This window comes from Cyprinodon tularosa, unplaced genomic scaffold (assembly GCF_016077235.1).
Source record: "Cyprinodon tularosa strain WSP-4 unplaced genomic scaffold, ASM1607723v1 ctg1097, whole genome shotgun sequence".
NCBI classification, from domain to species: Eukaryota; Metazoa; Chordata; class Actinopteri; order Cyprinodontiformes; family Cyprinodontidae; genus Cyprinodon; species Cyprinodon tularosa.
In genome coordinates, this window is record NW_024037890.1 from 6120 (window position 1) to 21801 (window position 15682).

The window sequence follows — 15682 nt, forward strand, 5'->3', positions numbered from 1 at the left end:
AGATTGTAAATGGTAAAAAAAAAAATCGGATTTGGGTGACATGTCATCTCTTTTCTTATCGGCTCCATTAGCGCTCTGGAGAAGCCCCTCAGTCTGCAGCATCTCAACCATTTCAAATACAGGAAGTGATGAGAGATTCTGGAGCAGGATAAATGAAATGATATTCTACCTTATTCATGTGACTAGTCTCTTTGTTCTTAACAGAATTCAGCAGGTGTATGAGCAACATGCAGGAACACAGAGTTGTCACTGCCTACACAGAAATGATAGAAACCTTTTTGAGGGTGCAAGTAGATGATAAGACATCATTCCTTTCTACACAAAGTAAACAATCCCCTGTCATTTGGGTAGTGTTGGCTAATGCTGAAAGGAAACAAAAATGTACTTTGCAATTCAGTCCAAGTCAGGCGGTTAGATAGAGTTTAACAGGGAAGAGAAAGCTGATTGCCCAGCTTTAAAGATGAAATCATTTAGTTATAGTTTAACATATAGGTAAACTCATGTAAACCAAAACAATACACCACCTGTCTTGCACAGAGTCCATTTTCTCCTGAACTTTCCCAGAATACAGGTTGTTGCTGTCCACCACTCGCTGTCCGCCCTGCATGACACCATCAATCTTATCTTCGTTGGCTTCCATCATGCTGACAAAGTTCTCATGCTTCTTCAATGCTTTTTCTGCCCCTGCCAATGTGTCAGGCTTGTCTATGTGAGCCAGAGTATACTCCTGCAACAAAACAAGCATTGTGGGATTTAGAAAAAGGAAAAAAATGCCTCAGAACATGAAGGTGGACTCTCCAGAAACCAATATTTTACTGATGGAATTACAAGACAAACAAGTGGTGCGGAAACTGACAATGCAGCATTCCTCAACTCAACATTCTTGCTGAATTCCTGCAGCATTGTTGACCTGAGATGTTCAAGGTGTCTTAGATGATTTGACCCTCTACTAAAACAAAATTACATGATGAGGAAAATGATTACCTGGTTATTGAGGATGGCTTCTACAGCTTTACAGTCCCTCAAGAACTGCTGGAAGCCCAGACCCTGGTCCAGGAAATGTTTGCGACTGTCCCAGATCTTCTGAAGTTCATACCAGCCCCGGTCAAGGCCCTTCAGTCTCTGGTCCAGCTGCTGGTACTGAGGATCATCTTCCTGGCCCTGGATGACCCGAGCTCCAGTGTCCCTTACCCGGTGATAGTCCTCTTCATGGTTGTTTATGTCTTCTCGCACAGCGTTGTGAAGGCCGAGCAGCTCTTCGGCCTCCTGCAGCGAGGTGGGCATCTCCTCAGATGCCACAGCTTTCTGAGTCTTGAAAAGCCAAGACTGGAAGTCATCCATGTCTTGGAGGAAGGTCTGTAACTTACTGACCTCGCCGAGAGAGTCTTCCCTGTCTTTAAGGGTTTTTCTAAGCTTATCCCAGGCCGTGTCCAGCTCTCTCCTGCGGGCTAAGATATCCTCTGCATTCTCCGGGTGATCCTGGGCCAGCTGTTCCGCCTCTTCTTTAAGGAAGGTGAGCTTAGCCTCAATGGCAGCTAAATCTCTCTCCATGCCGAAAAGTTTCCTTTGGATGGTAATGACAGCTGCCAGGTCATTGCCCAGATCCTGTGTGGACTCGATCACTCGTGTCTTTTCTTTGATCCAGGTTCCTGTCTCATCACACTCCAAGCCATAGTTATGTAGACTGACAGCAGAATCCACTTTCATTTTCTTGTCCTCTACCATGGCCTTGAAAGCCTCCCATCTAAAAAAAAAGTAAACATTTTATTATGAGCTTAACGTACGACAATTCCATAATTCATATTCTAAAAATACTTTAATATCTCATTATCTGGACCTTTAATTTTTCAGTAAGATTTTACTTATTTAATCTATTAGCAGCTATTAAATAAAAATAAATATCTCACATTTACACATTATTTAAAAAATCCTAACCTAGCTTAAAATAAAGCTTGCAACAATTTTTTATGTTATATCATTGGTAATTACAGTAATTGTTAAAAAATACACACATTTTTTTTAATGTCACAAATACATTTTAATGAGTTTTTGATACATTTCAATAGCTTTCTTTTTCCTTTTTGGAGAAATGCGCTCCTCCCCTACCTGTTGCTGTACCATGCCATTAAGCCAGTCTTATAAAAAACACAGTCAGTTTATTTAACTTTTTTTTTTTCAGATCTTTTCAGATCATATGAAGCTAGTGATGAAAGTTATTTGTCTAAAGCCAGTTAGAGAGAGAATCAGGAAGAATTACATAAAAGTTCCCATGATTGGAATTTGAAATTGGGTTTGCTCGGTTGAGGTTTAAGCCACAGTATTTAGGCCTCTATTGCTAAACCAGCATCATCCCTCAGTGATCAGTCTTGTTCAAATATCACCTTCGTTAAAAAATTGTACAAGATTTAGGGAAAATTGTCATGTATAGTTAGCTATTGCAAGCTGGCTACCTATGCAGAAAGCTTTACTAATTACAAACTGAATATCATAATTTTTAATGATCATATTAAGAAATTTTGACTATTAGAAGGCCAGAGCATTAGCAAGCATTTATTATCATTCTTTGTTACATTAAATGACTATGATCACGTTAAAAATCTCCCTTTTGAATATTTGTGTAAACAACATGAAGTACTCGTTGTTGTCATTAGTCTCTAAATATCCTAAAATTAGTCTCCACATAAGTTAGGGTTGCAGCTAAGACCTGGTATGCTTTCATTTGAGAAATAAGAATATGACCATTTAAAAAGCGGGAAGTGGAGCTAAATTAATGATGAAATAAATTTTGGTGAAAGCTTTATTAGATGATTGTTGTACAATAAAAAAGAATTTTCTAAAAGTACCTTTTATTTAGTCGTGTCTGGCATTCCTTGATCTCTTTAGTGCGGGGGTGTCTGCTGTCCTCAAGCTGTTTTGCAGCTTTATTGACGTCATCTACTCTTGACTGAACGTTCGCCATTTCCTGAGCGAGAGCGCTCAACCTGCAAATGAGACAATAGCTAGTTAGAAAAACAACATCAGTTAAAATGATGCAGTAACTTTCAGCCCATTAGTTTCATTTAGATTACTGATCTCCAGTTACATCATTTTTCTAGTCTACCTGTTTTGTACCACTTCTAAATCCTCCAGGTTCTCAGGCACCTCTAAGCCCACCAGCCATGTCTCCTTCATGCTCATCCAGAGCTCACAAGCGTCTGTCTCACTGAAGATGGTGTACAAAGCCATAGTGTCATCCAGCTTCTTCTGTCTCAGGTCAGCCAGAGTCAGGAGCTCCATGTAAAGGTCCTTGACGTCTTTGAGACGCCTCTGAATGTCAGGGGTGTTTTGTAGCTCCTCTGGCAGTGCATTGGCTTGCTTGGACAGCATTTCGATGGTAGCTCCATTCTTAATGGCTTCATTTCTTAAGCTGTTGTGGTTTTTCAGTAGCCGTTGAGTCGTGTACTCATCGTGGCCTACATCATCACTGCTCGTTTGCCTCTTGGCATCAAGCAACCAGGCCTTGAGTTCATCAGCATCACCCTGAAACTGGAAGAAGGTCTGTGTGTCCTGAAGGTTCTGCTTCCGAAATGTGGCCAAGTCCTCCAGCTGCTGCCACTGCCTCCTGATGTCATCCATGCACTCTTGAATCTTTGGAGAACCAAAGTGCTTGGCTTGGATCATCTTATCCCCTTCAGCCAAGATCTGTTCCAGATTGGTGCAGCGAGCTCCAAGCTCATCCTCGAAGGCGCTGTGCTTGCTCTGGAGCACCAGCACGCTGGTAAGGTCTTTTCCATAATCCAGGGAGGAGAACAGCTGCTCCTTCTCTCTAATCCAGCTCTCTAGCTCAGCCACCTCCCACAGGAAGTTCCAGAAGCGGCGAGACTGCTCCAACCGAGCCCTCCTCTGTGCAGCCAGGGCACAGAGGTCCTGATAGCAGAGGTCCAGGTGCTGCACCCTGTCACGGATCACTTGGGGATCACATGGCTTATAACCTGCAAAGAGAAAAAAAATCAGCAAAACGTTCCTTTATACAGAGTAGGACATGCTGTTTTCCCCAATGTATATCTTCCTTTTTCAGCTGGAATGTGGAATTGTAACGAGGCATGTCCCTGTTTCCAGTATCAACATATACCGGGAAGTTATAGCTTTAAAAGAAACCCTTTTGACACAAAGTTCCAATAGTGTAAAAAATGCTTTGCTTATAAGAGAGGCAAATTTGAGTGTTTGGAAAAATTTCAGGCCACAAAACATCCCAATAAATTGGAAAAATCAGATGAGCAAACGATAGCAAGTGCACACGAAAAACAAGGTTACAGGGTATTGTGAATTGTAAAGTAATTCACAGCAGCATTCAGGTCTGCCACATTTACTGGTTCATTTCCGATGTTAAACCAATGCATAAAGTTTCACAGAAAGCCAGCTATTTCTTTCCTCGAAGGTGTAATGAGTATGTTCCACTTACTATCTCCATTTGCAAACTTCAGAGCAGCAGCACTGGCACTCTGTACCCTCTCTGCCTGCAAGGCGATGTCGTTCTCTAGCAGTGCATGCTTTTGGAGTAAGTCCTCCACCTCTAACAAGTGTTTCCCAAAGTCAGGAGACAGCAGTCGAGCCTGAACAGAAGCTTTAGGATTAGATTTCTTTATCGAACGTTGATGGTTTTTAGAGTAAATATATGCATTCATACCTTCATTTCATCCATCCAGCTGATGATGTAGAGCATCTCCTGGAAGATCCTCTGCAGGGTAAGGTTCATATCCAAGCGTCCTTTTCGAGCCTTGAGAAGCTCCTGCAAGTAGTCCCACAGCCTCAGGATGTTGTCTTTTCTCACGTCAATCCGTTTGGAGTCGTGGTAACGCTCAGACTCCAGCTCCAAAGAGATGTTCACCAGCGCCTGAACACGCTCCTCGTATGCGGCGATGTCCGTCTCGATGGCATCATGCTTCTTCTTAGCGGCTTCTACAGCCGGCAGGTCATAACCAAAGTTATCCTGCGGAGAGAGAAGGTTGAATTGTATGTTACTGTAAACTAGTTCATTTCAGCCAAACTTTAAAACATGATAGTACAGATGGATTTCCACAGTAGACACTCTTTCATGTCTTTATATTTTACGGTCAACTGAAAGCTTAAAATTTAAAGAAAAACACATTTAAAGCCAGATCTTTGTTTACAGTTGTTGGCTAACCTGAGCCACCAGTCTCTGGTTCTCAAGGAGCCACGTCTCCCTCATGGCTGCCTTCCTGTCGAATCTTCGCGCCATCTGTTCCAGCTTCTCCTGCCGGATCAGCTCATCCCTCAGGACGCGTTCCCGCTCGTGTTCCGCCCTTTCCAGACGCTCCCAGGCCTGCACAGGGATAATGAGAAGCATCTTGAGTCTTTGTAGTTTTCACAAGGGTCGTCAATTCAGCAATATGAGATGTTTAAAACATGCAGATGTTCCCTTCTGCTTGATCTCATCCTTAATGAAAAGCTCAGAGGTTAAAAAAATATCCAGCATCAAGATTTGTTTATTCAAGTATTCAGTATGCTATGAAATGATGCATATTTGAGCATGCTATAAAAGAAGAGACTGAAATATATTTTACAGAAATTTTATGAACTTCATTCACACATAGCAGTTGAGGGAAAAATATACATGACTTTAAAAACATCTAAATATTGATCTAAATTGTCTTATCTAATAATCGTAAATAAAAAAAGAGACCACTGGTGAGTAATTTATTCTCGTCACAACAGCATTTCTGTGAAGGTCTCAGAAAAAAAAGACTTCTGGAAGAGTTTAATTAAAGTTAATAATTTTACGAAGTCCAGAATTTCTTTTGATTCCTCATTGTTTACCCAAATGCAGACCAGCTGAGTCAAAACTATCTACCTAAACCAAACAGCCACTACGAAAGAGGAAAGATTACAAAAATAGCTAAGAGATTAATGCTAACTCCGAGGGAGCTGCAGTAAAAAACAGCTCAGGTGGAACAGTCCTCTAACAATAAAGTGGAAACAGAAAGCCCCTTCATGGCTTGTTGCAAAAGCCAATATGTAAGTAAGGTTTCTTTTACCTAATGTGCAAGAAGCTATGTGTGATAGGGGGATAAGCACTCAGCGGCCTGAACAACTCCATTATTAAACACAAGCTTAGAGCCAGAGTAAAGCAGATCAAGTTCAAACATAAACCACATTTTCACGGCTGCAACTGGGGAGCCAGTTATCCTTCAGACCAGATACTCCTTCATTTATTGGAAAATGAGAACTGAAGTTGCTATATATTTACAATTTCTTTGTATTTTACTTCTATCAACGTAATTGTTTTATGAAACAGTTTTGAACATCATTAAGAATCAAAGAAGCAAAATCAAAACTGATGTTATTGTGTCATGGATTTTAATTTTACAGTCCCACCCCTACATCTAAAGGTTCCTCTAAAACTGTTCAGACCATCTGATATTTTCACTCAGATGTAAAAACATGAAAAAAGTTTCATACGTATGAATATTATGTGCCTTAAAATGCATTGAAAGTTCATATATATTAATAATTGTTGTTTCTTAAATGCATAGTTCAGTATGTTGTTGTGTTAATATGTTATTTTTTTTTTTTTTTACTTTCAGACAAAGTGAAACTTTAGTTAAGAGTCCTGTTCAGCACAGACGGCAGAGCAGACCTCTGGTTTGTCCTCTCACCCTGTTGATGTCAGAAACCAAGGCTCCCTCTTTGGGCGTGTAGACCCTTTGGTTATTGGCCCTCATGCGACTCTGAATGGTGAACAGAAGCACCTCTAGATTTCCTTTCTCTTGAAACCTTAAAAAAAAAGAAGAAATTTAACCACAAGGGGGTATGCAGAAATGAACCTCCAAACAAAAAGAGACACTTTTAGAATCTTGTGAGATTTATGCAACTTATTTGGACTCACTTGGGCGGCTTCTCTACAGTCCGATATGTGTTGAAGGCCTGAAGCTGCTGCTGGACTCCAGTAAGAGAGTTGGCAAGCTTTCTGTTGTTCAGCACGATGATGGTCTGCTCAATCCACGTCAGCAAGTCTGAAGCCAGCGTCTCATACTTATCGATCATCTTCTCCGTCTCTATAGCTTGATCCAGAACCTGGAGAATGAGGCCATATGTAAACAAAGGTGCTGGCTCTGCAGACTATGAGCACTTCCTGTGTGTCTTTCTAACCTTTCCAACTCGCTTTCCCTCAACAGCGAGCTGCTTCATCTTTGAGAAGTAGTGGTAAAATGCCACCACATAGGTGATGATGGATTTTTCATCTGGGTTCTCTGTGAAAACATCTGGAAAGCAAAATGACAGATAAGTTAATCAGAGCAACACGAGACATCACCTCGCCTCCACCCAAATCAATGCTTATGAACATTGAGTTTTATGCGGAGGTGTTCACAGTCATCCGTCACTCGCCTTCTGGGTCTAACAGTTTGGTCACTCCAAGCTTTTGTTCCGCTACATTAAAAGCATTCTGCAGGTTGTGGGTTGGATTGGACTTCTTCAGTTTGGTATAGTCCACCAGATCTGGCCTGGAAGAGAGATGAAAGAGCAGAAAAGACAAGACAGGATGAGAGATTAAAGAAAAATGAAGGGAGACACAGAGCAGACTGTGTGCTAAGAGAGCAGGTTTTATTTTTCATCCATACCGGTGTTTGTGTATGAGGGCGTTGAAGGCCATTCCGTCCTTCCAGCTGGTGGTGAAGTTTGTGATGTTGATGTTTGGGTATCTGTGAAATAAAAGTGATTGGATGTCACTGACTGAACATGACAGGATATTTCTGTGTAGCTCCAGCTTTAAATCACTGTCTGGGTTCTGTATGACGCTAAACCTTTTATAACCATAGGTTCAAAGCCCTGAAGAGAAATATGTTTAGCCTTTTTTTATTTCTGCGTGTGAGGCTGTTGTTGTTATTTTTCTAAACCAGTTCAAAACATGCTCCGTTAATTCTCTTTCTAAGCTTTTACAATGACAGTAAGTAACATAGCAGTAATCCTACACTGACCTATTTAAATAGTTTTATCTTTTTTAAATTTTTTTTTTTTTTTTTTTTACTCAAAACTCATCTGGAATCATGAACAACAAAATGTAGTCCATGATTCTGAACAAATAAAAATCTAATTTTGGGGGGAATCTGCCTGAGCTTTAACTAGACCTCTCTACACACAGATATACTTTGATCTAAAGTTTTCCTTTGCGACCTCTGATTTTTTTCTTTTAGCACAAAATGTGGAAAACCTGTGATTTCCTTTCGGCAAATGATAAGACTTTAAACAAAAACAAAAAACAATAAATAAATGAAAACTGCTTTTGCCTTAAGTTTTGTTTTCTTGGCAAACTCATTACCTGGCAGACCCCAGGAAGTGTTATATTCAGCTACTGAGAAATGTATGAAGTTCATTATTTCTATCCAATCAAGTTTTATTCAAATATTTGTTTATAGCCAACATCTGCTCTTTTGGCAATTAGGCACAGTTTCTTAATGAATTTACCACCTTAACAGATATTTATTGTGTGAAACTTCACGTTGCAATTGACGACAATCATAGAGTGACACTGCATTAACAATTAATAAAGAAAATAAGGTGCAGCCTTAGTCTTGGTTTTCCTACTGAAAAGCATTTTGCTGTTGCTTGTTTTCTTCTTGGGACTCTTGAATAAAAACTCTGAGGCCTTTATGATCAGATGTATTTATAGAGAGATTAAATCGTCCAAATGTGGACTCTGTTTACTAATAAAGTGTCTTCTGATAGCATTAAGTTGCAGTGTAAAAGGGCCTATATAAATTGGATTTGGATTATACTGTACAGATGTTTGAGAAACATGTTCTATTCACCTTTCATTTGACAATCACTTTCCTCTTTGTTCTGATCAATGGAATAACATCTGATAAAGAACGTCAAAGTATGTCTTTTTTTACAGCGTAAAGAAGGACAGAAGTTAAAGGGGTTCCGATAATTTTGTAATGCATTATATAGACTGTTTTTTTTTTTTTTTTATTAAAACTCAGAGTTCAGAGATGCGACCACTAACAGTTTTGCACCTGGCTAAAAAAATCCCATAGTAATTCCTTCAGGATGCTTCAGGATGGTGAAGCTAAAGGTCACTTAAAGCACTTACCCTGCAGTTTTCATCTGACACCATAGAAGAAGAGCATCTTTAGCAGAGTGTGTCTCCTTCTGGTCTGCCTGGCCTGTTTCCACAATGATGTCCTGGATCTGAGGAGGAGAAGGAAACACAGAAAGGAGGATGAATAATAAAACTTACCTAATCTTTTATTGTTACAATGAGGAGAGGACACTGTGGGCCTTTTATCCTTTTCCCTTTTTCTTTGTGTAAAATCCAACTAATCTCCAGTGATGTGTCATTAATGTTATTAGTCAGAGAGGATTATTACACAACTCAACAGTAACTAAGATGGATGCAAAATAGGTGTTATTGACTGTAGCTCTTTTCCTACACACTGGGCCGATAATTAGAGCAGTGATGTGATACAAGAGACAGGTCCAGAGAGATTGCTAAATTTAGCTTTCTTTGGTTCTCCTTGGTTAGTTCAGACTGGAAATACAGCCTGTTTATTTCTTTTACTTATCTTTTGAAGAGGCTGAATAATGGAGCAGGACTGATTGTTTGAACCATCATTTCTAAAAATAACCATGCTGCTGTCAAATTAAAAATAAATCTATGGCCCAAATCCTGGAAGATAACAGCAAAAATGACGTGTTTGATGTGCGTCTAAAAGACAAAAAAGACTGGAGCCTGAAGGCATCATTCCAGGAGAAATAATCCTCAAGCTCCAAGTTGAAATGATCCTCGATGTTCCTGTGAACACATTCAGACTATGATAACTTGAGGGTTTTTTTGTTTTTTTTTTGGTGTAACTGAAAAGGTGAAAAGGAAAAAAAAAAAACATAGATTTTGCAATTTTCTAAAATGTTAATTAATTTAACATAACATAAGTTTTTAATGGGATTTAGAAAAAAAAAAAAACTTAATGGGAGGTCACGCTTCTTCCAGGATTTAAATTTTCTGCAGGGCTGAGTTTGCAGTTTATTCAGGCTGCTATAACAGGCAGCAAATAACAGGAAGTTAAATAAATTACAGCTGAAATTATCTGCTTATCCTTTTTAGTTTGTTTTCTTTTTGTTTTTTATATCTCATAGTTAAAGTAGGGTTTGCTTTACTACACAGGGAAAGGACACAACCATGGCAATACAAACACAGCTAACCAGGGTAAATGCTTCTTTAAAGATGTTTAAAATGATGCCTCTTTAATATTTTATTCTTAAACTTGAGCTTTGTTAATTTTCAGAACTGTGTAACACTGGTACATGATGAAAGATCAAATAAAAACATCCTTATGCCCCATTTAGGTACAATACACCCCAAAACCTAAAAAAACGATTACATTTTGAACTCCTAAAACAAACTTTTGTGGATAGGACAACAAATCTAGCCCAGGGACCCACATTTTATACACTGCATTTAATTTAATCAGAGATAATTTAAGGACTTTTTATTGGGTAATAATCTCTTTAAAAAAACATTTTGATCATAGTGGTTATAAAGAACATTTTAAGTAAATAATCTACCAAGAAATATCTTCAACAAATAGGGACATATACTAAACACTCTGCTTCAAGACAGGTATGTTTACATTTTCTGCAGTCATTCTAATCTTATTCAATGTGTAATTCATTGCACAAGTGGGATCACATGACACCTCCTTTTACACTCTTCTATTTACAAATAAATATAGATACATAAGCCCAGTAAATGTGACTCTGCTGCTTGCAGTTAAAGATCATGTATGTTTATAAGCAGAAGAGTAACTAAATGGGGTGTAGCAGGAGATGAGGCATGCAAAAACAGAGACGCAGCAACTACTTATATTTTGTGAGCAAAATCTGACATCCATTAATAATGACCATGGCTTACATGGATTATAAACACTGTCCTTGTAAATGAATAAAGACGTGTGCCGAGAAAAGGGTGAGGGATAACATCACATCAAATAAATGTTGTTCACATAAAGGCACTCAGTAGCAAAGTAAAACACAATGAGACTCTTAATTTATCCAGTAAAAACAGGGAAGTTCAACCGTTTATAACAAATGATGTGTCTGTTCGTCCATTATTAGGTTTAAGACAGGCAGACGGAGCCTGGGTTTACCTGGAAACGCAGGATGATGGTCCAGATGAGCCCGAGGATGAGGCGGTGGTTGCCATCGACAATGTCATGGGACCCCATGTTCTCCAGGTGAACTCTCTGCTCTTTGAGAAACTGCAAGGCCTTGTCCACATTTTCCAGACAGTGGATACGCATCCGGCCTCTAGTTGGCTTTGGCTACAAAGGAAACGAGGTGGAAAAGGAAAAAAGGAAATGAGAAAGGAAAAAGACAACAAACAAACAAATCAACATTCGGGGGGAAAAACTTTAGGCTGCGACCACAAAGCTCACCAGACGTTCTCCAGACAGAACCTCCAGCAGTTTAATTAGCATGCGTCCGTCGCGCAGGTCCAGGTAGAGGTCAGAGATGCGACAGCCAACTCGGGAAAGGATGGAGTTGACCCATTTAGTAAAGGTCTTCTTTTGAACGGCCTCACGCTCATCTGGAGAGATAACATAGTTACCAAAGAACATGAGCTCTATGAATAATGCACCGCCTCATGGCAGCAGAGCAGCATCACTGAAGCTGGTAGGGATTTTCTGTCTCCAACAAGGGCACTTCAAACAGAAACATGGCCGTGCATCTTAGTGTTTTCAAAGGAAAACTGATGGGAACTTTTATTACGTAAATGAATGTGCTGATAACATTAACCTTATATTCAACAGTGTCTTTTAGAAGTTCTTATACCCCTTTGATCTTGACTCATATTGTAACATTAAAAGTCAAAATCTCAGTATTTTAATCATAGTTCGAACTCATTCTCTAAGTAAAAAATGTGTCATAAATGTGTATCACGCCCCAAAAGCAATCATTTTCAGGACCACTTTGTTGTGGTCAGATCTGCGAGTCATTTGGGATGTTTCTCTATCAACTCTGCAAATTAAAAACTGAAAGTTTGACCATTTATTAAAAGATCAGTAAATCAAAAGTGAATGAAGTAGATATCAGTGAACATCAATTTCAACTTTTACTACAGAAATGTGTGTTTTATAACCATTTAATTGCAACTATGGCAGCTTTGGTTTGTTTCCTGCTGGATGGAGACAAGCAGCCAGAAGCAGAGCAGCCAGAAGCAGAGCTCCACCTCAGTCTGAAGGTTTGAATGAAGCCTCTAACTGGTTTCCTTTCTGGTTAATTCTGTTTACTACAGAACTTAATGACCTAAATCTACATTCCCATAGATTTTCACCAGATTCTCTGTCCCATCTGAAGAAAGTATCCCTACAGCATGATACTTCCCCCACCATGTTTCAGCATGAGCGTGTTGTGTTCAGAATTTACCAAATACAACAGAAGAGTTGTGCTCATAAGCAAAAATAAGTTCCATCTTGGTTTCTTCTAACCATAGCATCTCCTTCTATGTGTTTGCTCTTTGCCCTCTTATGATTTTACACTCTGAAAAGCAACAGTTGGTTATCTTGTCACCACAGTGCAGATCACATCTCCTGAGACAAAGACCTCTGCAGAGGTGGCAGTTATTAAGAGTCTACCGGTCAGGTCTCTTATCAATGATGCATTTGCACAGCCTCTCTTTTTAGATGGATAGCCGCGTTTTTGTTCATTTTTAGATGTGTCATAGTCTTTTAATTTTCTGATGATGGATAGTTCAGTGTGATGTTTAAAGCTCAATACATGGCTTCCTTAGTTAACTCCTTAAACTGACCTGTCTGCTGTATTTTTTGCTCTTCTTGATGCTGTTTATTCGCTTATCTTCTCTTAATCTCTGCTCAGATTTCATCTGTAGAAACATGTACCGTTGTCTTTCCACTTCCCATGTGCTACTTTGTTTTGTACTGAATAGACTACCTTTATGACCGTGGTTGAAACATGATGAAAAACAACATTTTTAAAGCAGTATAAAAACACCTGCAAAGGACTTTAGTACAGAGATGAACTGACCAGCTAAATATTTCATGAAGTGAGTTTTGTCTGCATCTGTTTAACATATTTCTTTGGCAAGGTCCAACCAAATTAGCAAGATGAAGGTGAACAGTAGGGCATAGCTTTCTCATTACACTTCCTTAATTCCCCTTACAGCTGAATGCAGATACATTTATTTATTCACACAGCTCTTAAACATTTGTGTCATCAATGAGACATTTCCAGCCTGAGTTTTCCCTTTATGAGACACATCAGTTCCCTAAAGGTTACCCTACTTATCCCCAACCCCACAATGACTTTTGGACTAAAGTGAGGAAGCATGCAAGGCTAAGGAGCGGCTAGGGCGGAGATGTTAGAGGTACTGTATTAACGGTTAAATGGGAGACGGTATGCAAGGTTAGATCGATGAGGAGGCATAAACTCTGGACAGAAGTAAACTTGGCAAGATGAAGAGCACCCTGGGATGCAGCCTGTTAGGTTTACAGTGCAGAGGGATAGCGAGATAAACAAGAACAAAACACCGTCAGTATATCCCCCGCTGCTGCCAAAAAACACCCAGTAAGCTCCTTTACCGCTCCAGCTGAAGTCCCACCAACATCCAGAAAAACCAATCAGGAGTTACAGTATGTAAGAACACATGGTGCAGCAGGGTACAGTAAATAAATCATGCTGCACTCTGCTCCCCTCAGCAGAACAACAGCACACCATGCTCCACTGCATCCACTTGGAAATCCGACGTAATGAAAAAGTAATGGAAATTAAAACATGAAAAATAATTCCAAGGCTCCAGCACAAATGCTGGAACAGAACACAGAGACAGAAGAATACCCTGACTAAAAACTGTGACAAATCTTCTGAAATATCTGGGGTGAAGAGGATTTCACAGCACAGCCAGTGAGAGGCCAATTAAAGTGCATCCCCGCTCTGTTTGGCCATATCATATCACAATAAGAGACCTTGAGAAGGGACAGCACAGGGAAGTCCTCTGCCAAGTCGGCAGCAATGGGAAAACAGAGTGAGTAATGTGGAGGAGTTATTGTTTTCATGCATCCTGCTAAGCTTTTTGCAGATGAGGAATAACTTGATATGACAACAGCTCTGAGTAAACCACACAAAGCCTTAAGCACTCTTGAAAAGAAAGCGCTGCTTAATCCTTAAATTTCATCCGCATTTTTTTTACAGAGTTACAGAAGATTAACTATTATCAATGTGATTAGTCACAATATACAATACTATCTAGTTTTATCAGCATAAATTTAAAAAAAGTCTTAATCATCCAAATACTGTCAGAGAAAAATTAGGAAGTGAAAATAAAAGACAATTACAATGATTTCAATATATTTCCTTAAATCCAAACACAAGCTGCAGAAGTTAGTCAATTAGCATTAAAAAAAAGCTCTGAGGAATAATGAAGCTGCTCCTTTGTAAACTTACAGCTGAGAATTTTGATGTGGGCAGCTACCCAGGGTCGCAGTAACCTATCTGCCAGTTGTGGCTAGCATGTGTGTCCTGTTGCTTTTATGAATTTGCAGTCAACGGAGAGTTATAAAGTATTCAATCATTTTATTTAAGTTTGCCCTAAATGTGATAAGCTGGCTGTAACTCTTTACCCAGTAATATGATTATTTTGTAGTCCTGAAGCTGCGTATCTGCCGATCTTCTCTGTTCCAGACTAACACTGTTGCTCCCTGTGATTGAATCTGACTCCATCTTCAGGTTCAGCAGCAAACAGTAAGGCTGATCACAACTCCGTGATCATCCTTACTGCTCCTGTTTTGCTCTGACCAAACTACAGCTGCTTTTTTTTGCAGTTTATGGGTAACATTGTCTCTCAAAAAGTCCCATCAACAGTCATAAATAAATATCTGCCCATACCTCTGTTGTTATAATCTGCAGCTTCAGCGACAGAGCTATTTTAGCCAACATCAGCTCCACATGCTTAAAGGTTTTTCAGGTCTCTCCATTCGTTATAACTTTTAGTTTTGTATTATGTTTGTCTAAAATTCCACGAGTGATTCTGAGCATGGAGAGATACCTAAAAAGCCCAGTAACTCATGTGTGACATAATGGGTTAAATTACTAGCTTGATGAATATTGTATTCTGGCTACACTGTTCAGAACCTTGGACAACTCAACTTCAATCACCCAACACTCTACTGACTTATGAATGAACACAGATATTTGGAGGTTAAAGGAATAGTACACCCAAAACATGATTAGCCTTCATTTTCTACTCACCCCCATGCTGAACAACACTCTGGAGTACTTTTTTGATATCTCAAATGCATCTGGAGATCTGGGAGGCTTCTTGCTGTCTGCTGACATTCAAATAATGGAGGTCTATGGCGCCCGAGACAGAAAGGTCCATAAAAGTCCACAAAAAACGTGTCAATATTCCTCCATACTGGTCGTCCAATGTATTCCAAGTGTCCTGAGTGGGTAGCGTCCATAATTTACTCGAAACGAAGTCATTTAGAATGTTTTTAGAGCATAAACAGTAGTGTATAGGATTTCCTGAAAGCGCGCACATGCGCGATCACGACGCTACGGAAGCCGGCAGACCAAACCAGATGAAAGTGCACATTCAGTGTCTGCTCTTCCAATAATGCAAGCGTAGAAGAAGAAATGTGCCGTTTACCTGTGCAAAGAAAGAAACAAC

The 15682-nt window shown here is 39.5% G+C and overlaps 1 protein-coding gene across 3 annotated transcripts in view; it reads right to left on the minus strand.

The window, feature by feature from the left end:
• Nucleotides 1-466: 466 nt before the first annotated feature.
• LOC119789342 (spectrin beta chain, non-erythrocytic 1-like) overlaps nucleotides 467-15682 on the minus strand; it is a 40846-nt gene continuing 25630 nt past the window's right edge. For all 3 annotated transcript variants that reach the window (XM_038294204.1, XM_038294195.1, XM_038294213.1), the window contains 15 exons: nucleotides 11433-11584; nucleotides 11145-11318; nucleotides 9092-9189; nucleotides 7620-7700; nucleotides 7387-7502; nucleotides 7150-7262; nucleotides 6887-7074; nucleotides 6657-6774; nucleotides 5165-5323; nucleotides 4667-4969; nucleotides 4442-4592; nucleotides 3101-3971; nucleotides 2844-2981; nucleotides 985-1744; nucleotides 467-727 (listed from right to left, as the gene is read on the minus strand). In XM_038294204.1, the coding sequence (XP_038150132.1) occupies nucleotides 482-727; nucleotides 985-1744; nucleotides 2844-2981; nucleotides 3101-3971; nucleotides 4442-4592; nucleotides 4667-4969; nucleotides 5165-5323; nucleotides 6657-6774; nucleotides 6887-7074; nucleotides 7150-7262; nucleotides 7387-7502; nucleotides 7620-7700; nucleotides 9092-9189; nucleotides 11145-11318; nucleotides 11433-11584 (3668 nt within the window). In that variant the 3' untranslated portion in view covers nucleotides 467-481. The remainder of the gene's footprint in view (nucleotides 728-984; nucleotides 1745-2843; nucleotides 2982-3100; nucleotides 3972-4441; nucleotides 4593-4666; nucleotides 4970-5164; nucleotides 5324-6656; nucleotides 6775-6886; nucleotides 7075-7149; nucleotides 7263-7386; nucleotides 7503-7619; nucleotides 7701-9091; nucleotides 9190-11144; nucleotides 11319-11432; nucleotides 11585-15682) is intronic.